Below are 24,376 nucleotides of genomic sequence, written 5' to 3'. Positions count from 1 at the left end.
CGGGAGAAGTGCGGTCCGTTCGCGGAAGGAGACAAGTTGGGAACGCACGATGATGTTAATCGCTACCAGGAAACAGCGGGGGCTCCTGGCGCGCAACGTGGCTCACAGCATCACCGCACCGCGCCGCGGAGACTCCGGAGAGCAACATATGCGCGTTTCCTCGCGCGTGTCAGGATCCGGTGTGCGAGGCGATTGTGGGACCGCGAGACCCCGATTTGCTCGGCTTCCTCTTCAGCTTCTAAACTTCGAGAACGAAAACGCGAGCCGGCCGCGGCGGTTAGATTTCAGATGCGCCGAGCGAGCGAGCGAATCTTTATGCCGCCATATGGCAGCGCGGCGCGACGGCGGCCTCTTCCCTCTGTGTTCTCCCGCTGGTTTTATACTCCCGTCAGACAAGTGCGGGCTGTTGTGAATGCGATTACGTGCTTCTCGCATAAACGCAATGCCGTCCTGGCCGCCGCGCCGCCCGCGCCGCAGCAACGACCGACCCCGGTAGCCATCGTCGGATCGCTCGCCAAATTGTTCGCCGACCATTTGGAGTCGTTTAATTCTGTATACCCACAAAGAATCAGCGCAAACGAATGTTCCTCTTAATATCGACAAAAGAATCGATAATGATCCTCCGAGCGAAGTGGAACGCGGCGATTCGTGACAAAGCTCAGAGGAAAATATGTGCGAGCCAAAGCGACTGCTAATTCATTAACTCTGATTTTTTTATGTCAATTTAAAATTTTGGAAGCATTTACGAATGCACTCAGTAAATTGCTAGTCTAGTCTTAAACTTGAAAATTTCTTAGCTTGAAAATGGAAATGAATAAGTCATTCCGTATTAAAGATTTTTTTAAATTTTATTCAAATCTTTACTATCGAGATGATTTTCAAAACTTGAAGAATTACGAGATAGATCTTGTCTCCCGCAAAACTGATTTTAAATTTATTATGGAATCCACGCGCGACTGCAGAGATACACGGGTGACTCTGATGCACGGTATTCGCATATCGCTTCTCAACAGAAGAGATCTCCGAGCTATGGTATCGACGATCGACAACACCAAGATGCAGCGGCGCAAGCTCATCCTTGGTGCATCAGCCCGACCGGAGGACGAGGTAACTCGGTATGCGGGTCACCCCGTTCGCCAGTGCGCGTATCGCGAAGATGCATTGTTCGATCAGATAGCGAGTTTACGTTATCTCGCGGCCGCTACTGCATAACTCTCGCGTTGGCCGCCTTGTGCTCCTTCTTCCTCGCTCAAGCGCGCTTTTGTTTACACATAGTTTTATTAAACTTACATATTGGAAGTTCGAAATGTTTCCATCTATAATTAAATATCGGAGACTTGTAAATTTCGTTAAATTTAAATCTGTCAACATTAAAAACGAGCAAATAGGAAGAATGCTTAAAACATATCTGGAAGCGGTTCGTAGACAAAATATAAATACAATAAAATGTCTAGATTAAAAATTTGACTGTTTTATATCATAATTCTTAGATATATCATATGTAGAGGATAAGAAAATAATCATTAAATAGAAGTCGCACAATATCAAGTGCTAAATGGTTCGCAGCCACCTCCGACATGTGTGCCTCCCGATAAGTTGTTAAGTCTACGTTACGCTTTCGTGGTACGGCGTCGACGGATATGCAACGTGAGTACCTATACCCTTAGTCGCAACAGACGATCGCCTTTCTCAGAATTAGATAAGTCTCTTTATTGGTGATCAGATCACTGCAGCAACAGCAACAGCAGCAGCAGCAGCAGCAGCAGGAGCGGCGATGGCGGCGGCAGCAAGTTCAAGGTTGACTGGGTAAAAATAGCCAGATCTTGCCGGACTCTCTCACGGACGGAGAACGCTTCTCCCGCTGCGTCTGTTGACTGTGCTCGACCGGAAACGTACTGTCCGCCACTGATCGCTAAGACATTCCGAAGCTTGTCCATCGAATTCTCGAGTAAAGTCACATACCGACATACTTTAAAAGCAATCAAGCAAATAAATATTCCGGACGTCAAAATTTAAGTACATACGTAAAATGCAATACGCTCATATATTTATTTAAATAGTTTTATAAAAAATTTTTTAAGAGATCACTGCTTGCCATTTACTCTCAATTTCTTACGTTTCCAATTTGTTTAATCTTTAGAGGGATTAGTAATCACCGATAATTTTCTTTAACTAGTAACTATTGTAACTATTTTTTGGTATCAATCCTTTTGCCAAGTTCATCAAGCCGCTGGGAAGGTAAGCAAAAAAAAGATATAACTATTTTTTTCAGGCAGTGGCTTTTTATCTGTTTTAGGTTACAAAATAAATGAAAACTGCGATAAACACGTCTATTAGTCCAATAACAGGGAAAAATATAGTCCGTGATAAAACCGGATAATTAGTGACGTAAGACTTGCACTTGAAACGAAATCGTGATGTCGATAATGGATATTGGAATTCGTCGATCGTGACAAGTATGTACCGCTGTGGAGATGCTATAACGGTGCCCGTTGTCGCTCGTACGTGGCTTTCGTGAAAAACGTACCTGCCTGCACAAGTGCACACACCTCGCGTAAGAAAAAGAGTAGTATTCGAGATGACTCGGGCGACCTTAGTCGTGCGCCTAAGAGAAATACCGTGCCGCGCGCGGACCTTCGACGATGAAGATATAACGAGGTCGAGCGTGTCAACGACTCTATCATACGACGAGAATCCCCTCCGCCGCTCCGCGTGCCATGCCTCGCGAGCCTAAATCTCGCGAACTAGGTAAAGAGTACGCAAGACAGGTTTAATCTAGAAAAACCTGACGCGCCGGACCCCGACTTCACACTCTTCGCAGTCGTAATGGCCTGACAAAAATTATACGTTGCATCCTGTCGAGTTGAATAAATCGCCTATTATTAATACATTAGCTGATGTAGTACTAATAATGAGCATGTCTCTACCTATAATTAAATATATCGGAGACTTGTAACGTTCGTTAAATTTAAATCTGTGAAAATTAAAGAAAGGACAAAGTAAGGAAGAGATATTTGGTGATAATCGAGTCTGGTAATTAACGACTAATTTTTGCTAAAAATGCAATACAGAATATGTAAAGCAAGTTTAACATAAATTATGAGAATTTCGTTCTAATAAACAGTAGAGAGTATTATATACTAAATATCATATAATTGTAATAATTATAATAAGGTACATAATGTAGTAACGCTAGTCTCAACTTTTTATTGAATATTCAAAGTGGTAACACTATTAGTAGCGACATTTCTCATAATATATAATAAACGATTAGCCTAAAACTTCTGCTTTCGTAATAGCATCATCCTTATAGTTTTGTCATCACCATCATCATCGTCGTCGTCGTCATATCTTCTCCTCAGACGAAATACAAATGAATCGCGTTCTTTTCGTTTCGTCACATAATAATATACGTACATAGATGTATTAGAGATATTGCGAGAATCTAGCAATAAAATCGGGTGGGTGTATTTATACATGTATAATTATATATAAATGTATATTTAATCATATATAATTATATATACCTATATACAATGTGGCTATAGGTACACTTACGGTGTGAGAGTTATCTCGGAAGCGGAGGACGTTTCTTAAGAGAACGTACCGCGGCATTTCTCGCTTGTCCACGTCCGAGATAAATCGGTTCTAAAAATCACGACGTCTATCTTACGTCAAACGTCTACCTAGATTTTTCAGGCAACTTCTCTCTCTTTCTCTCTCTCTCTCTCTCTCTCTCTCTCTCTCTCTCTCTCTCTCTCTCTCTCTCTCTCTCTCTCTCTCTCTCTCTCTCTCTCTCTCTCTCTCTCTCTTTCTCTCTTTCTATTAAGCACGGGCTAACATGAATTCGATCGCGCGTAAGCCGATTGGAACAGCCGGCGATTACTCGCAGGATCGACATATATGCAATTTCGAAGTTGAAAGACCGGAGTGAGTGAAGTGAAGATATATTACATCGAAACAATGAAAATGGATTATGATGCTCGGGGACGGATAGTCTTATCGAGGTGGCTTATTCGTGAGTAGAGTGTCTATTGCACCACTATGACTATTGCAGAAGAGAACTATTGCGATGATATTGTAAATATACTATGTGTGTGATATGCCCGGAGTACAATTGCAAACTATAGGTACCCTGATTGTTATCCCGTACTAAGCTAAGTGTCGTAAAAATTATCGCTAAACACTTTTCTCTAAAACCGACGACCAATCGTACGCGAACTGCGTTTTCGGCAAAATAATTGTCCGAATTTTATCAATCAATATTTTATTCGCTCTTTTGTTATTTTCCAATGATTAATCAATACTACTATTACTTTTTTTTAAATGCAATAAAATAATTCAGTCTCTGAATAACAGACCACTTTTAAATCAAAGTTTTTGTTTAATAAACTTTATAGAACTTGGGACACTTTAAGATATTGGTCCTCTAACTGTGATTTTTCATGATTCGTCATTTTAATCGTTAAAAATATGTCTCCCGTATGTCTGTCGGTTTAAGAAAACAAGTGTTTCTCGATAATTTCTATTATTGTATTCGCGATTGCAAGGCGCATTCGCGCAATCGATTTCGCTCGCCCATCCATCGCACTCCTACATCTCGAACGTCTGCCATCGAATTAATTATCGGCCGCTTATGGCGACCGGACGCGTACATTAAAAAGGCTATGAAAGGCTATACTTAGAAATTAGTGAAACACAATGACAGTGTACATCGTCGGTGCTTCGAGTGGGCTTCGTCAAACTCCATCAATACGCCGCACTTTCTCTCGCAGTGGAGGTTCGAATAAAAAATTGAGCTAAAAACGGCGACGAGGGGGGGGGAGAAGAAGGTGACGGGGGAGGAAAAAGAAAAAAACGTTAAAGTAAACGGACACGCTGGAAGGACGAGAGATATGAACAAGTTCACAGGAGCGAAACTCCGCGTTTCTCTCTCTCTTTTCCTCTACTTTCTCTTCCTCCGTCCTCTCAACGTCCGATCTTGGATCTTGTGAAGTATCGTTGACGAATGCTACTTCACCGTCTTCTTACAGCGACATTAAGAAGTACGTATACTTAAATAAGACCTCACCGCGTTTCGCAAAAAGCAAATTTACGGGATCCTACTCGGGAATTCGTGCGCGATCGTGTCTTTCTATTATAGAAATATAATTAAATCCGTAAGTATAGCAATAGAATCCTTGTACAGACATATATTTTTTTTTCAATAGAAAGAAGATATTTTCCCACGACAGACCGGTAGAGATATTTTAATATTCTTACGGGCTTCTTACGCGCCCTTAAAATACCGCTGAACAGACAACCTTACACGACCGAGACTTTCTTCTGCCCGAACGGCGTGGTTTGTCAAGCGGAACATCACGGTGTAACAAAAGGATTCTGCCCGGGCGGTGCAGTGGGTGGGCACTTCTTCTACTTACCGATTCGATTTAATTCGCAGGAATTCCGACGAGACTTCGGACAGCATCGAGATTTATTGTAGGTACGGTCTTTAGTACGTCGAGCGTTTTTTCCCTTTCCGCTGACTGTCCTCCTTCGCTAATCTAATTGCCATTCTCTCTTTCTCTTTCTCTATTTATCCCCCCCTCTCTCTCTCCCACACACACGCATACACACATACACACGCGCGCACACACACACTCTTTAATACACTAAGGAGCATTAAGTAACTATCTTATCTCTGTCGAAAAATAGGACATCGTGTTCGCTACTCGATCATCGGTCCCGCAGTTCCTTGCTGGTCGCGCGCATGCCTCGACCACTGTGTGGTTCCGAAAGGTAAACTTTCTCCCGAAAGATAAACTCGTATACGTATCTGGTAAAACCGAGCAATATTAAAAAACGCGAAGAAAACACCAACATTGGCGCGCAAGTTGCGTTCGCGCTTTCGACAATTTGTCATGAGAATGAAGCAATATCCCTCTTCGATTCCACGTCACGCGCGAACTATTTTGCGAATCTTACGTCGCACTCACAATCGTGGTCTCAATTGCCCTTCCGTAACGGCGAAGCCTGGGCAAAGTGACGTCGCTAGATCGAAGTCGATGAAAAATCTCGTGTCAACGTGATTCCGACACGGAATGTTTATAACAGCGATCGTGCCAACACTTGCAGGATACATTTATTCTTCGCTTATCGGTAAAAGCTAATCTTTGATATTATAAAGAACACCATGGTTGTACAATCGTGCACCTCATGGAATAAAAATCCGCTTCGTTTCCTTACGTTCTAGTCTTAAGCCGGTGAACTATGTAGATGTCAATATATGTGTATGCTATACAAGCGAGTACTCGTAAGCAATGAGGAGAGATACGCATCTCGGCTATGACGTACGTTTGCTTAAAGACGATCGAAAAAGGAATTTCAAAAATCAAGGATTAATCCGCAAAATATATTCTCGACGACAAACACCAGCAATTTTGTTTGAAATTATAATATAAACAATCAACCTTGCTTGAAACTATTGATATGTGTGTGTGTAATAAAAACCAAATATAATTTTTACACCGCAAATCTAAGTCTTGTTCTTACACGCATAAACGCCTAAGAGTAACACATTAGACTGAAGCTTTTTTTACATGTTTTTTTATGTGTTAAATTACGTCATTTAACACGTTTAATCGTATTAAGTTAATACATGTTAAATGTGTTTTAAAACAGCAAGAAGAGCTTTAGCTAAAATAACACACTTGAATTTGCAGTGTATACTGGCGTATTTGATCGTTTTTACACACAAAAAATTGACGTTGATTTTCGAAAGTAAGCGATTTTCGATCGTTCCTAATATTCCTCGAGGATAATCATCAATCGGCGACGAGCGAATGCGCGATCAACGATCACGTCACATCGCTTGTCGTTTTCGATCTTGTCGATATCCCCGACGAAGCATAGTCATTCATTGGAGACGAATCGCCGTTAATAATTCACTTGACAACTTAAAGGTAATAATGTTAATGACTTCAGCGGTAAGAAAACGAGGGGAGAATCGCCTCGTGGAAAATGTCACGGTGGACTTACGGCGGAACGATAAAAAGACACGTTTCGTGATTGCTAGCGAAACGATGACGCGAACGCGTCATCGTCACATCATCTCAAACCCACACACACCGTACATACGATATAAAAATTTTTTTTAATAACGTCTCACACGAACAAAAGTAAATGACGGCAAACAAAATTATACAAAATGGTTATCCAAGCCGCAATAGACGGCTATTATTGATAAAAACAATCTACAAACAGTGATAGCACTTCAAGACAGTAAAGCTCTATTTTCATCGTTTTCTTCGCTTTTTCTTCGAAACATTCACGTCTCCGTCGGTTGTCCCTCGATTTTACTTCTGGTGTACTGTACGCCATGGCTCTCTGTGAACGTCCTGGATTCAACGTGTCTTTCGGACCGCCCGTTACACGTTCCCCGTGTGAAAAGGCTCTCTCCTCGGGATTTTTATCTCTGCACGTTCGAGATACACGGAACAGTTAGGGGTACAAGGTAGGTAGGTAGGTAGTGTCACGCTCATTCACGAGGAGCCTTCGAATAGCTCGCGTTTCCGACAAGCGAAACGGCGAGCGACAGGCTTCCGAGCCTGTTTCTTTCATCATTCGTACCGTACTTCATTCGCAATTTTACGCGACCGCGCGCGCTTTGCTTTTTCTTCCGTAGAACTTGCTCCTGCTTACCGCACTTCGCGGTTTCTCCGTAATAGGATTAAAAAGAATTTAGAAAAAAAAAAGAATACCGTCGGGAGAGACAATCTGAATACCCAACCTGCGACAGACTTACGCGCGATAATAATGATGCGCACAGTCGACGGTCGATCGGCCGCGAAGAAGATCCGAGACGAAGATCCGTCGGCAACTGACGAACCTTCTCTTTCTTTGTCTACTTCTTTTCCGTTGCGTTTGGTCTTGTTTGACGTTTGGTCGGGCTCGCGCGGCAGGAACACGGGAGATTTCTCGTCAAGTGAGAATCGGAATTTCGTCGCAATCACGTCATATCGCCTCAGCCGAGTCCAGCCCATTGCATGAAATCGGGAACTTCTCTCACGGGCACGTCCCTGGCCAGAGCCTTCACCCTGAGGTTCCGGTCCTCCGTCAGCAAAACCACCTCCCGTCTCAAACGCCTCGGCTGTCCCTCCTCTGTTGAGGCAAAAGCCGGGATTTCCCCGTTTTTTTTATTGAGCTTAAGGACCTCCTGCTACTAACTCATTTATATTCTTGTCCCGAAAGTCTTTGATAAATTTAAACTAGCGAAATACCGCCTCTAGATATTCTTCGGCAAAGTTAGAAGAAAAAAGAAGTTTCCTCTTAGATATCCTTTAATAAATCTAGGAGAGAGTATTCTTCTAGAGATAAATTTAGACTTCAGTATAGACGAAAAAAAAAAAACATTTTCTTCTATAAAAAGTTTAACATCGAATATATGATCCAATTAATTATGTGAACAAGAATAATGATTGGAACTATGCAACAAATATTTTAACGCGATCTGACATGAACTTTATGGTACCTACCTGCGCTTGCTTGATCCTTGTTAATTCTGCAGAGACTGAGGCACGTAGTTAATATTCTATCGTCGTTCCGTGTCAGTCCATCCTAGAACAAGACGATTGAAATTCCGAATATACCGATAAACTCAGTAAATAATTACGTTTTAGTAGCGACAAATAGCTAAAAAGAGAACCGAACTTCCGAATTCAGGGCAGAAATTGTCAACGAAATTGAGTCTCCGATTCGATCACGAAAATTATGTTAGTACCGAAAATAATCAGGCACAAGCCGCAAATGCTGCAGAAAATACTTCGAACGTACACCACGTGGGTGTTCTCCGGCTCGTTATTATAACATTCGCGCTTCAATGAACACCGTGTCCGGAGTGCCTACCTTTCTTCGCTACCATTGGTCTTTGGTGCGACTGGTTTGTACTGTACCGTGGTGGTTACTTTCTGCGTGTACTGTTGGAATCCTATCGACTGAATGTCACAATCGATTCGCTTTATCGTGTCGCTTGTCGTTGCGTGCCGCAGGCGTTTAGACATAAAGTCGCAATGAAAATAACGACCCCCGTAACAATTTACATATTCAAATCGATTGTCAGAACGGATTTTGTAATCGCCATTGATACTCGAAATCGCATCATTTGATGCTTAATAAAATGTAAAACATACCGATGTGACAGTTGGAATTAACAACGACGAGATACTAGATTCAAGAGTAATAAAATATAAATAATCAATTTTTCTTGGGCTAAAGGAAAAATGCAAGACGAAGAAGAGGAAAATTGTGCGCATTAATTTCCTCTCCAAATAGCTCGCAATAGCTTTGGAGAATTTTCCGAGATTGTTAGAGAAAAAAAAAGGGTGAAAGAAGTAAAGGACTATTCAATGGAAGTCCTACATCTAGCCGCGGTCAACGATCGATGCAAATTTGCCTTTTAAATACCTCAGCAGGCCGAATACAGTTACTTAAGAAATGTAAGCGTATCGAATTGTCGAGAGGTTTGTCCAGCTTCTTACTTACCTTGTCGCAATTTTCCTCAATCGTAAAAGTGCTGGATGTGAGAACGGTGCCCCTGGTGGTTAAGCACCGGATCGCCGGATTTCGGCTTCTCGCGAAGGCCAGTGCCGCCTTGGCATTCTCGGCAACTCGCGCCAAATGCTCAGGATTTAGAGCCGCTTTCGACGCTGGAGGACAATCTCTCGCATCGGCGCCTCGAGCTAGACCTTCGAGTTCACTTAGTACTGCAACAACAAAAAATATTTCCGCTCGTTAAGCACGTGCGAAAGGGCTATATCGAAAATCATGTGCATGTCTCGCGAGACTACAAAAGAATCAAGATTAATCGCTGTTGAATGAGTTATGATGAAAAATACATGGATCTTGAAAATTTAATCCTTATAGAAGAGAAGAAAAAGAATTACGCGTAAAAAAATTAATTTACAATTATAAAATACGTGATTATAATTCATATAACACTGGTTATACACACTGCTCAATTAGTCGCATAATAATGCTTCATTATTATACGTAAGAATATAAAATTTACATTCATATTAAAAATAGTAAAATTTTATAAAATACAAGGTATGGAAATAAATAAGTAGGTATAATGAATCCTCTCAATTTCATTCGTACAATTTATCGATGATCTCAACGCAGACTGATTCATTGAAAGATTATTTGTATCTTCTCCGAAATTCTTTACACAGTTACACAAATACAAATAACTCGGATTAAGATCTCTCTCTTAAACAAAATCCAACGAAAAGAAAAATCGTGTCTGTGACTACCACTTTATGTTGGTCTACGTCTACGCGAACATATTCACTCGGCAGGATCGATCTCGCCTTCATGGCCGAGATTGAGGAAAACGGGATGGCGACGTGTGCTGTTAAAGCAAAGGACCATCATAGCTGCGTTCAAAAGCCACTCGCCCCGACGATCGGCGACCGCCATACCGATATCGCCCACGTACCGATCGTAGCCAGAAGGCAGCCCGCGGTACGCCGCTGCCATCGAGCCCCATCGCGAGCGTTTCAAGCCGCATACATGCATTCATGTATGAGCCGTGAGAACCTAACTGTGAACGCTCACCGTTGCTCGCCATCGGAGAGCCAGACGGGCCCGTGGTCGGCCGACTGGCCGGCGAGGTCAAAGGGCAGCACGCCGGCCGATTTTGCATGAAGGCGCACTTTCGTTTTTCGACCCCACGACCCGCACGAACGACAAAAAGGAAAGGGAGAAACGCACGAAGCGAACGAGTAACAAGATTGAGCAGAAAACATTTTTTTTTTTTTTTTTTTTTTTTTTTTTACTAGAGAGTGATGACGCGATCTGATTAAACTTTCTTCTTTAAATTTTTGTTGTCATTATTAATTTGACGTTCACGAACAAAAAGAATTTCTCAATTTGGTAATATTTTGATATTTTACCAATTTGTTGTCTTTAGAGACTTGGTCAATTGAAATTATAGTGATAGAATTTACAACAGTCTTTAAAACGAGACAAAATCAAAAAGTTTTTTATAATCTCTATATTGAAAAGATAATATGATAAATTCAGAGTTCGATTTCGTTTCATTTCGCAGTTTGTCATCTTCCAATTTTTTTTATTTTCTCCGTACAAACAGATTCATTGAATTATTTCAGTGAGGAGGACAAGAGAGATTATCATGAATGCTGTGAGAGGAGCTTTATCGACTTTATTCGCCACAGATTGCCGCGCGAGCGCGCACAGAAAAGCAATCTACGGAAAATGCAAATAGGAGATTCACCAAACTTTCCCCGACTCGATAAATTAACTGGCTGCCAGCCTTATCCTCCTTCCAGACCCGACCCCCGAATGAACTGGCAAGGGCAGTCGGTAGTGGATGAAGTTTGCGAGACAGGGGGACGGAAATAGAAAGAATAATATCTGCGCGGAGTGAGAGAATAGGGGAAACGGCATTATTTATCACGGGCTTGCAGACATCATTTATCACCGCGCGGTAAATATTCCGTTGCTGAAATATCGACATATGCAGTAATCAATCTTTAAAATTATGCGCGATTAGACGTTCGACTAAAATAAATTAAAATAACTGCTCTCTAACGGCGGATACAATTTTAAAAACCAATCTCAGTTTTTTGAACTTTGCAATCCATTTTCGTAACATTACTTAAATACTTTATTTCAGCGATCTATTTCTTAGATATTCACATCTGAATTTCCTAAAGTTTGTTTAGGTTTTGTTAGTGTTTTACCCGGCTGCTCCACTTCCTTATAATTTTTTATTTCCAAACGACATTTTTCGTGAGTAAAGTGACGTAGTCAAAAAAATCTAGCAAATGTAATGAACCGTGACCAATCGATGATCGCGATAATGCTCATCGAAATCCTCGAGGCAAAACGTTTGTCCTTGCCCTATAGCAACGGCCGCGACCTCACCTAACAAACGTTTTGGCATTCAAAGCTCTTCCGCCGGAGGATCGACGGGGAATCCATGACAAAATAGGATGCGGACAGTGACGTAAGCTTCCGCAAAATACCAAATACCGTGTCCAGATTGGCACCGTGAGTCGATTTTGCTGAATCAACGATTAGATCAGCGTTAATTGGCAATAGGGATGATGATTGATGAGCCTTTCGATTTTCAGCGGCCTTGAACCTTGACACCATAGCTTTGTCTTCTATTGAACGCTAAAGCAACTGTGTGTCGCGTACAACTTTCACGATCTTAAGAAGATCTTCGTCAATTCGATATTAAAAGGTCATTTTTCACATTACTGCTCTAACATGACGTCTTGTTTAATTTAGTAAACTAAATTATTGCAACTTCGCTAGAAAAGGTTTGTCCATAGGTACATACATCTGAAAATCAAATGCAATACAAATATGCGCTTTAAGATAAGTAATCACAAAGTAAATACATCACAACTTTGAATTAGAGACTCGAGTAGTTAAGATATACGCGCTCGAGGCAATAAATGCTCCGAATGTCCGTCTTGTCGTCGTAGCCGTAACTCCAGACGCATTTACTATGAAGCACCGTGAAAATGTCAGCCGCACCGTGGAAGATTGTAAATTTATCGCTGATTGCGTTTCGCTGAGTAGCGAGTGTCTATAAACTGCGACTATTAAAAAAGAAAGAACCGGTCGCGTCGTTCCGTCGTCCTATGCGTCATCGTTGTTGTCATCATCGTCGACCGATTGACAGAAACGAGCGTCCTGTACGCATTGTCGTGTTGTAAAAACACGCGCGATCGGAGTGTGACGTGTGATTTGATGATTCCATTGCTGTGATAGCCTTCTGTTCAACAACTCCAATTAAATCTAACTCTTGTAAGAGAGAGAAATATTTATAAGAGGGATCATTATCTTTAAGAGGTATATTTAAATATAATTATATTTTAAGAAATATAATATCTAAACTGAATTTTGAGCTGAATTTTAATCGAATTAATCGAAGCTGAACTTAACGGGATATTTCTGCTAATTAATTTAGAATTATATCTCTCCTATAACTGTTTGTTATTCTTTATGATGTACGATAGTATAGTTACCGCTATCCCAATCAAATAATGTTGGTCGAATAATAAGTAACAGATTCTAATGGCGTAATTTATTATGTTAGTCGAGTATATCATAAGATTATTTAAATTGAGTATCATGAACAACCTGTATTGAAGTTTCATGTTATTACATTCTTTATAAAGATAGATCCCGTCTTCTTCCTCGACAAAAATTTGGTTGAAGGCCATTATCAGTTACAATAAATTCTCTTTCAACATTAAATATTCCAATAATTAAACAAATCACGGATTAAAATTCTAAAATGAGATAATTCCACCCAGAAAATGTAAGTTTTGCTCCTGAAGTCTAGCTTGTAAAGAAAAATCGAAATTTATATACATAAGTCGTATTTATATTGTATATGTTGCAAGCGCGAGTACTGTTATATCTCCATAGCGGAACGTAACGTATGGCTGTAAATCGGTATGCCGCGGAGTGCTACGGATTTAACTGCTTCGAGCGCGACGATGACTCGGGACCGCGTGATTTCGTACGAGTCGTATCTCGATGTGGGGACCGTTAAAGGAAACGCACTCCGACAATGCGCGCCCCGTCCGATCGACGACGCTCGAGAGAGCAATTGCTCAACGCTAATTGGAGCGGAGGAATCGACGGCGGGCTCGCATTCCTCGGTGTCATCATCCTCGGCCGTCGGTAGAGAACCGGGAGCTGACGCAAGCGCCGTTAATGGCCGTATCGGTCGGAGTTCGATCCGGCAAACGGCTCCTGCGAACGGACAAAGCGTCTCGCGATGGCCGGGGGTATACGGGACAATCCATTCTCACGAGGACGAGGGGGCAGGGAAGTTCTGCGACAAGTGACGCGTAATGACGATGACCTAATGAACTATTCTCCGCTAGGGATCGACGAATCAACGATCGTCGGCTGTTTCGCGGCTTCGCTTAACGTTCGGAGACAAGGCGAATCGAGTGTGTTTGCGCACCGGCGATTGCTTTGACCCGAGGTGCGACCTCCGACTGGTCGCGTCATTTCTCTTCGATGACATTATCTAGACACAACCCTCGCGAGAAGGTGCGTTCGGTCATTAGATAGGTTTTAGATATTTCATAGATACGTTCGATGGGCCAATAGCTAATTAACCAACAGAGTATTATAACAACCGATTTAATTGCGCACGATATATTTCTGATATTTAAAAATATCTGATATTTAAATATAGATACTTGAGAATTTATATATATAGAAATGAGAATTCTATTAAAATTTCCATAGATTTTACATCCAATGAATAATCATTTCGTAATGTTTTCAATCTTCGAGAGATAAACGATTTTTACGAGACAAACAGAACAGTGCAGCGAGATAGAGTTAAATTTACGATATTGGACGAATTGAAATTCTCTTCTATTTTTGTTCATCCGATATGCACGAATGGAAATTCTTTCTCGTTATTTGTTGGTGATTATTTTACGCTCTTTTAAAAAGAGAAGAAAGAGTATTAATTCGAATCATGTTTCTATAGCACATCCATCTTCCTCGAGATAATCGACGATCTTCGGTCAAAAAAATGATGGACGAGGTCGGGGGTCAAACGGCGCACGTGTCAAACGGCAACGTCTCGCCAATCCTTCATCCGCGTTAATAATATATGTTAAACTTTTGTTTTCACTTACCGACGAGTGGCACCATGAGAGTGTAGATTGGCTGCGCGCCGGAAGTAGCTCTTACGATGGTCTGCAGTTGCTGCAGGTAGTCGATGAAGCAGTTAGTATCTGGCACCAGCTGTCTCGGTCTCACCTCAATGTCTACCGACACCGAGGACTTTTGTAAGATTGCCTAAACATACGAAATGTATATACGCATACATTTAGTGATATAAAGATATAAATAGATTCTAAAATTTTAATATAAGACTCAAATAAGATATTCTATTTTAAGATAGTCTAATACATGGAAAGAAAAATATATTAAGTACCACTTTGACGACAAAAAAACACAAACTAAAATAATAATATTACAAAAACATATACCTAAAATAATTAATCATACTCCAATTATAATTAAAGGGGTCGACATTGGTATAGCGACGATATTTAAATTTCACTTTCAATCGCGGATTTCATCTCAATTTTCTGTTATTGTACGTAATAAAAAGCAAATCTTTTTAAAATCAATAGCCAAGCAAATTTTATAGTTGAGTAATCGTCTCAATCTGCATCCATCTTCGTGATTCTCCTCCTCGTCGGGGAGAAACGTGCCGCATCTCCATGCGCATTACATGCATCTTCCACCGAGAGAGAAACAAAAAGAGAGAGAGAGAGAGAGGCGCGTGTGCGTGCAGCGCAAGATGCAACGGAAGACGCATTATCTTCCAATTGAATCCCACGTATGCGGATGGTGCTTCGCGAGAGAGGCAGTGGCGCGCACCGAACAATATCGGCTCGGCAGTATAACGTGAATGCCAAGTAACCATTGTCGTAACAGAAGCTACGGACTATAATGAGGCCTCTATCTAATATTGTTTCGACGATGATCGATACATATCATTGACCGCGAGCTCATTTATTCAAAAAAAAAACCATGAAAATTGCCTTCGGTAATAAGGCGGTAACTTAAGATATTTAAGATTATATATTTTAAGACATTTGCGAGCGGCTTCATTAAAATTCAGCAAAGTATTCGGTACATCTGTCAGCTCATTAACATATCCTTAGTGACGATTTAAGGAGTTTACCGCTGTCTACAATTTTCGACTGGAATAATATATGCAAAAGTAGCTATTGAATACATTAGAGCCGTAAATCTTCTCTCACTTTCTATTTTTCGACATTCTTTATGTAATCACTATTTAAAAGCAATTTGCTGACTAAATAAGCACTGAGAACGCAATAATACATAATCTGAAATATAAAAAGAGATAAAAACATTCTAAAGACACTAGTCCATCGAATCATTTATCCTTTAATTTAATTCTGGATCTGAAAATAGGTCTTCTCAATTTTTTTTTTTACTAAATTAACAGATTCCTATGTAAATTCTAGAATAAAATTCATAAAAACAAAATGTTGCTTCCAATAAATAATTTTCAAACAAGGTAAATGACTCATACACATTCTCGTTCTCTTTCTCTCTTTTCTTGCCCGAAATACCGAACATTTCTTTAAATCTTTCAAAAGCTAAGAGGCCACTTAAAATGATCCTGCAATAGTCGGCGCGAATACATCCTCGATCCTCCACAACGGTACATCGAGAATTATTCAATTTCGAGAGTCTCTAGGATATGGTTTCGCACTAATGTCCGTGCGATGGCACGTCGCACGAGTCGGCGAAAAGCATGCGAGGAATCCGAAGACGAACCTAATTGCTTGCGGGGGTACGTGGACGGAATGCAAAACTAGGGAGAATCGTGCACACGCGACGTTCGCCAAGCAAAGCCATGTCAAGCCACACCACGCCGGTGTGCAAATGTCATACACGTGTCCGACGAGATTTCGATCTCTATTCTCGTCCTGCTGACATGATAGCTCGCGGTTCCCGTTCCGCAAAGGGGTTAATAAATAGCCGGCGGATCACCCATTCGCCCTTTTATGGCAAAGCTCGTGACGTGGGTGCGAATTCGGGTCCAAATTAAGTTATTATAGGATAAACGTTCTCGATGATACAGGTGTATATCCTTCCAAGAATTCATTTCGAATATATATATGCATATAAGCCGGAGGGGGGCCTGACGTTCCAGAAATATATAGATATCGAAACGAAAACGAGTCGACGCGAATGCAAAATCATCGCGCGGAAATTTATCACGATGGAAACGGCGTTCAAGATTTTTCATTTTATTCAAGACCGTAATTTACGAGCACTACACTCGTCTCGTTGCATCATCGCGAAATGAACGGGGGCATCCGCCCGTGCTCGTATGCGTTCTTTTCGAATTCAAACGCTTTCCTCTCGCTCGCAGCTCGGTCTGCTTCATTTACGGCGCGCCGTGCGTGCGACAGCGACATAAAAAAGTCGAGGAATTTACTCCCGTTTAAAGTATTCGTGGATTCCTAAACGATGTGGCGTGTACCGTTGCGCATTCCCGCAAACGTATAGCACCACTCGCCGTCCCCCCCCCCTCCCCCTTCCTTTGCCTCTTTCATTCTCTTTTATACCAGCCACGCTCACGGTTCTCGTCACTTTTTTTCCCCTCTTTTCTCTGTTGGGCCCGCTCGTTCCTCGCGCCTCGCACCTCGGCCGACAGAGCCCGGCCGGCCCCTGCTCTCGTGAGAACCCTCGTTGAATCACGCATCGCGGCCCCTAACGCCCGCGCGCATATTAAGCGCACACCGACACGGGCCTTCACACGCTCGAGCGGGCCCGCGCCCCGTAACAACATTGTAAATGCGCAACACTCGCGGAAACGTACCTGGTTAACCGTCGCGGCGTCGGGGGACAAGTTCGCAGGTTCGTCCGGCGTCCGGCGAGCCTACGAACGTGCGCGCGTGCTCGCGACGCGCTCGAACGCGGAATAAACGCTTTTTCTAGTAAATGGAAAAGAAAGGCGGAGTCGTCGATTACACTTTCGTTTCCTTCTCAAATTGTCCGGTTCGTCCGGTCGTCCGAATCATCCCAGAACCGCCGGCGAACTCTCACGACGGTTTCGATCGAGCAATTTATAATAACGCTGCATGCTCTTTCTCAAATATAAGATACTCTTAGACTATATCATTATATTTGTATTCAGATCTATCTGGATTCTAATGAAATTTTATAGGACTATACAATGCGAAACTGCATTAAAACGATGCAATGTCAGATTGTTGCGCATAACGCGAATCGGTTTCAATGAATCCTCGCGAGAAAGTAAGACAATCTTCTATATGGGTTACGATAAAGGGGCCCCTATTTCTGATCAAATACTGAATAAATAAAACGAGCACGAGAAAATAGTTGAATATCAGATTCGAGCAGAAGCTACATGCAACGTTTCCTCAAAGTTGCTTCTGAATAATATATCGTCGATCGAGAAAAGTTCGCTCGATAGATAACAACGTTCACGGTTCTGATATATATATAACATCGCATATACGAGCAAATTGGAATATATGTACTAGTTGAGTACGGTATTTGAGAAAGAGAAGAAATAGAATCGAATTCATTATACATTCTATAAACGAGAATGCTTTATGAAGAATATATGAAAATATCAGTTAACATGAATAAATTATACACATTAAAAGATAACGAATAGTTAATTGGCAATTACAATAATACCCTGGTAACTTTTGGTAATTATAATAAATTTAATTTGTGCATATCGAAAAGACGGTGGAATAAGAAACGCGCCAAAGAAAAAGGCCATTTCTTAATGGCGATAACGATAACGATAACGATAATAATAATAATAATAATAAGAGTGGCAGAGATGTGGGCGAAGAAACCCTCTTCGAGAGATCAGAAATCGATATCTACCATAAGCCACGAAAGTCAATCCTGATAAATTAAGTCGGATCCCTATGTGCGTCGTATGCCCATCGGGCGTATATATGTTCCCATAAATCAGGTAAATACCCGGTCTTACCGGCCGCAAACGGTCGGCGTGTATCTGCTGCTCCATAATCGTTACATCTGTTACATCGTAATCGTTATCATTTCAATTATCCACGGCCTGACCAGCCGAGAGAGAAAGAGAAACGCACGCAGGTGCAGGCGCGGACGCGCGCTCGGAGATCTCGGCGCGGCGTGCAACTGCCCCGCATAATTCTCGCGTTACACCGAGGGTTAAGACGTTTCCCCATAAGGGAGACGGCGATTTTATTGACTCGACGGACGTTACCACGTGGCCGAAGTCGCGAGAGCAACGCGCGTCAACGAGCGCGCCGTGCCGGGCAAAGAGGAATCCAAAGTGCCGCGGTAAATCGCGCGCGATACGATCTAAACCGCCCATTCTGCTCGCGTATACGATTTCGCGAGAGCACATCCCGGGCCTCCTATCCGCGAGTTATGGATTCGTCGTCGATAACGCGCGTATATGAATATCTCGCTCGGGTTTCGGAGCGCGCGCGCGCGGGCGCGCGCCTGCGCGCCCGCGCGCGCATCTCTCCGAGACCGATAATTTCCTTTCCCCGATCCCGATAATTACACTTCTTCTGTATACTCCGTAATAAACGCTAATTCACTACACGGGATCTCATTTGCATGGGAAACTCATTATGCGCATACCACCGGTAATTCGCCGTGAAATAGATAAGTCGACGGTCAAGTTTTCCGGAATATCTCGAGAGAATCTGCGAAAATCCCTCGCAAGTACGCTCGCCAGACCGTCATTAGGACGAGCAAAAACTGGAGAATCAAAAGGAGAAATGGATGAAAAGTAGAAAAATTAAAATGGATTCAAGCCGATGTGGAAAATAAAGGTTGCGCTACCGGTCGCGCGGCAAGAAGAAAAAAAGGAGAGAGGAGAGAGATGCTTATAATTCTATCCTGATTTTACTGGCCGTTTTATCCCGATGGAATTAGCGTGAGGCGGGTTACATGGGCGATATATTACGGGGAATCGCATTTATAAATGTAACCAACGGTGGCGGTCCGCGACCCCGCCATGCGTTCGTAATGGCGCGCCCAAATCGGATTGCTTTACCCCTTCGTGCCACCATAAACCACTTCCACGTATAAGAATCGCTCGCGACAGCGGCCGGTTATCTTCTCAGCCTTTATTAGGTTCTCCGGACCTGTTACCGGGAACAAATGGCCGCCTCAAATAAATCGCAGAAGAGGGATTTTCGCGAATTAATGTAACCGCTGCAATTTGCCACCTACCGAATATGATAAGTTTATTAAATTTATTGTCAGTTTATAAATAAAGGTGCAAAAGGAAGAATGGTTAAAGCCCATGATTTGCAAGATCCACTTTAGATACAACTATATTTAAAGATTAAGTTCAAGCTTATAAGTGCTCCATTTATATAAAATCATATCTAAAGTGGATCTTACAAATTATGTATATTACTCCAGTGTTGCTCTAAATTCTTCAAATACAACACCAGGTTTTTCATGGAACATTTTTTGGTTTATTCGATCCTATAGAAAAAAAATTCTGTCAACTAAAATTATTTTTGCGTCACTCTTTCGTTTGTGTGTAATCCGACTCAAGCTAATTCCATCGTGATAAAGCAGCCAATAAAATCAGGATAGAATAATTCTATAAGATTATAATTATTATAAAAGAAAGTATCAAAGATTATCTGAAGGATAAATAGTTTCGTTTCGGATCAAGGGTGGTAAGAAAAGTTTATTGAAGTAATATATCTGAGCAGATCTTCAACGTATATATGTGCTTCCTTTGCAACTAGCAGACTCTCAGCTTTAACTACACCGAGAGTACTTTAACTACACCGTTGCTCGTTGCAACGACGCAAACATTGACATTGTCACGAGCTACACGAATCTTTTTCCTTCTTGCTCGTCTCCTAGCTTCGTCTTTGAAGAAAGAGAAGTGGAGAGAGAGAGAAAGAGAAAGAGAGAAAGACCGATCGGTCGAAGTACAGTCAAAAAGAAGAAGCAAAAGATAGTCTGTTTACACTGCCGATGACTGAACTAATAGAAACGACGAGAAGTGGTACTCGCTTTTCGATTTTCAAAGGCGCGTCGTCGGGCGCATTCCTGAGATATTTCTGCCGCCGTCGACGGGGAACGCAAGGTAAATTGAAAACTGGAGGAGCATGGAAAATCCTGCGAAATGCATGGCATCGGCGGCGTCGATGCACTCGATACAGAATGCCGGGAATGAGCCGAGGCGAGAAATGTCAACCTTCCGTGGGACTCAAACCCGGCGAATCGGAAGGAAACTCCTCGCCTCCGGCGCGACGAGATGGTAAAGTAAATTGTCGCCTATGTTATACGAGTGGAGACGATGTCGTGCATAGATGTCGAGCCAAGCGGCTCGAAAGCTATCGACGAAGCGGAAAGCCTGAAAAAAAAGTAAGCGGGAAAGGAAGAGAGAGAGAAAGAAGAAAATGTCAAAACCAGCAGACTCGTGCCATGTGAAGTGGAAGTACCTCAGAATTTCATGTTGTATTTTTATCTGTGGTCTCTGATATTTTTAAGACCACTGTTTATCGATCAGAACTGGAAGACTGATTTCCTCCGAGTTGACCTTATCCTCTCAGAAAATAAAGATCAATCCAATTGCATGTAATATAACCGTAAACGTAGGATTTGAATGCAAACTCGCTTTGTATGTGATAAAATGTAACGAAAGTTCGATGAACTCTTAAATATCGAAACGAATGCAAATATCGGTGATTTATTAGCTGAACCATTTACGATATTGACCTTTGACGAACCATTTGGCGAACGTTCGTGGCATAAATCATTTCACGGTAGATTAGCGTAGGGGCGCACTTTCGACAGCGGCTACGACACTCCAGGGAAACGAAGTGTTCTTCCCTAATATCGCGGAAATTAAAGATCCGTTCTCTCGCGGGAACGGAGAACAGCTATTACTGTGCATCGAGGGACAACGGGCATACAATGTCCTCGTCGGCGACAGACCCCTTAGAGCGAACCGAGGGAAGGGTCGACGGTAGAGAAAATGTTATCTCGAGTCTGCGGGTGATGCGGCGAGGGTGAAGTCCGACCGCATGGTAGTTCCCGCGAGACCGTCAACTCTCGTAATATCTCGACCATAAATGTTTGAATATGTAGCCCGACACTCGGCTATATCCTCGCCGAAGGTATCTTTATGCAACAAATGTGAAAAATAGGGAGGAAAGGCTTCATAGAGAGAAAAGGGTGAACAGTATGAAAAATGATGCGCGTCTCTGAAACAAGGATTATTATATATACAAACTACAATATTTACGAGTTATTTTATAACTCAAATTTTCGTACTCATCTTGCTGAGTTTCGCCATTGAGTAAAATTCATTATAATTTCTCAATAGTTTAAAAAACATTAATAGTTAGATTAGGTATATTGTAATTTTCAAACTCAATAACGTATCGACTAAGGCATTACATTCAATTTATATACGTGACATATTATACATGCATGAGACATTTCCGTAAAATTGTATGGAATTGTTGTGAAGCTATTAAACAATTTACACATTAGTATACTGATGTATTAAGCATTGTGTGTTGCTAAATTCTCACGGCGCAGTAGGCTTAAATAAACTTCACCATATTATTAATAACCAAAAATAAAATAGTCGAGCCTCACGACGCCGAGGAGCATCAGCGCGGTCCTGCGGGGCTAGTATTAAAAAGGCAACACACGAGATTTCGCGGACGTCCGAAACGTTTTACGTCGGCTCTGCGAGATGAAATTCGGGACGTGCACCCCGTCGAGCCGCGCACACGGTGAAATATAAGTTCACTCAGCGGGAAACGGATCCCGCGAAAGAGGAACGAGCGAGGGCTCGTCACGACAGGTGTCTGTCTCGTTGCCGTACGTCCGGTGGGATTTATTTCTCTGATAGGTGTAATTTATTCATACGCGTATGCCGTTACATGCACACAAATGAAATAATACGCGCGCGTCGTTAGCCCTCGGACGGAGAAAGCAACGAGAGCAAACGCCGTAAATCACAATAAAACGTATCGTTTATTAACGATCTCATTTAACCACCGCGCGGCAATAACGTTTCGGCCGAAAACCACGTCTCCCATGCATTTTACATGGCAATCGCGCCCGTCATTTGTATTCCGACCGTTGCGCGCGTTGCCCGGGCCGTCTAAACCTAAACGATTCCCGGCCGCGGAATCGCCGCCGAATGCGCGATAAATTATCCATTATGCGGAGAATACGCGAGAGATATCGATTGGTATACCCCGCCGAGAACGACGACGAAACGTCCACCGCCACGTCCCAACCACAATACAGCCCCTGATGCCCTACGGCTACTAACAACATAGGGTACCGGACAACAATGGTGGACGTCAAAACGCCCGGGCCGTTAACCTGGCTTACCATCGTCGACACTAATACGCCAATTGTTGCCCGTCGCCGTCAACCTGGCTAATTAATTGGATAGCGATATGAAGTTTCGTTGCAGCTCACGTTGATGAAATGCTAATTTGGCTTGTTATAAGACAAGCTGTCGGCAAAAGAAAATGGTGTGTCGATCAAAGACCCTTACTTTCACATCGATGTTGCATTATTAGCGAAAAAATCAATTCAAGACAAAGAACGAGAGAGGAAATCGGTATTGATAATTAAAATACAGTACCAATTATAAATTTATGCAAAATTCTCAACACGATCTTAATTTCAACTCTTTGCTCTCGAGTCTGCGAGGTTTGGAGCTCTCAAGCCTTAATAATTATCTGAAAATTTAAAGAAAGAAGTATTCAAAAATTAAATTATTCTGATTATCTATAGGTATTGCGAAAGCAAACTCTCATTAATTTAAGTGAGATATCAATCCAACAAAAACACAACAAAAACAAAGAGATTTTTTCCTCGACAGATTCCGTCTCAATTCTATAATGAATTTGATAAGAACAGTGTTAGAACGCGATTGCGATCACTAAATCCCTAAAGATGCTTGAACGAAGTCATGCCGCGCCATAGTAACTGCTACAGCGACCGTTTGGCGCGGCGCCAACAGAAGATAATTGCTTTAAAGTAATTAGTTACTAGAGTTCACTTCACACTCTTACTTGACCGCCTTCTCTCTTCATCGTCTTTGTGCCTGTCGTCCTCCATCTCCTCATTCTTCTCCTAACTCTCGCCATCGGTAGCAGACGTACGCCCATAAAACGTAATTGCTTTTCGGTTTAATCACGCTTTTTATTGACTGTTTGTCGCGAACGGATATCTGAGCTCGCGTTAGCTACGAGAACCTCGTAACGAATAAAATATTATCTCCTTAGCGAAATACGCGCCGTCGTTGTCTCGCGGCCATTTGTACAGTTTATTTCAAAGCATCTTGCGTAAACTATCCGCGATAACGAGCGCAGAACACATGTTCTTCTTTCTATATAAAATAACATATATGTCCAGAATCGTAAAAAAATATATGCAAATAAACTTTTTTATTCCTCATGACCCTCAGGCATCTCAAATTACGTCATATCTTTGCGAATCAGCCTATTAATCTCAAGGACCATTCGTAGCACCTATCTTCATAGAAGCGTCCCCGGGAGTACGAAGACTACTCGTACTACGGAATAATAATGATTAATTTCGAACACGCGTCCTTACCATTTCCCGCAGAATAATCTCTCGCGGAGATCCTTCGGTGTAATATATAGGAACCGACTTCTCTGTATCTGAGGTTTCACATAAAGAAGGTTAGATAAGACATCGCGAAAATAATTGTAATGTGTAATTGTCGTACAACCAAAAATTAAAAACAGGACGGTATCTTGTATTGTAA

At 42.0% G+C, this 24,376-nt stretch overlaps 1 protein-coding gene across 2 annotated transcripts in view; it reads right to left on the bottom strand.

The window, feature by feature from the left end:
* Window positions 1-3,133: 3,133 nt before the first annotated feature.
* The window catches only part of LOC139768020 (telomerase-binding protein EST1A), an 85,913-nt gene continuing 64,670 nt past the window's right edge, over window positions 3,134-24,376 (bottom strand). For both annotated transcript variants that reach the window (XM_071697841.1, XM_071697842.1), the window contains exons 24-27: window positions 14,685-14,847; window positions 9,520-9,740; window positions 8,514-8,595; window positions 3,134-8,139 (exon numbers count right to left, since the gene is read on the bottom strand). In XM_071697841.1, the coding sequence (XP_071553942.1) occupies window positions 8,003-8,139; window positions 8,514-8,595; window positions 9,520-9,740; window positions 14,685-14,847 (603 nt within the window). In that variant the 3' untranslated portion in view covers window positions 3,134-8,002. The remainder of the gene's footprint in view (window positions 8,140-8,513; window positions 8,596-9,519; window positions 9,741-14,684; window positions 14,848-24,376) is intronic.

Source organism: Temnothorax nylanderi, unplaced genomic scaffold, assembly GCF_030848795.1.
Source record: "Temnothorax nylanderi isolate EJ_2023f unplaced genomic scaffold, tnyl_v1.0 TNYL_tig0013_pilon, whole genome shotgun sequence".
Lineage (NCBI taxonomy): Eukaryota > Metazoa > Arthropoda > Insecta > Hymenoptera > Formicidae > Temnothorax > Temnothorax nylanderi.
The sequence above is the reverse complement of the archived record's forward strand: the minus strand, read 5'-3'. Positions and strand labels throughout refer to the sequence as shown.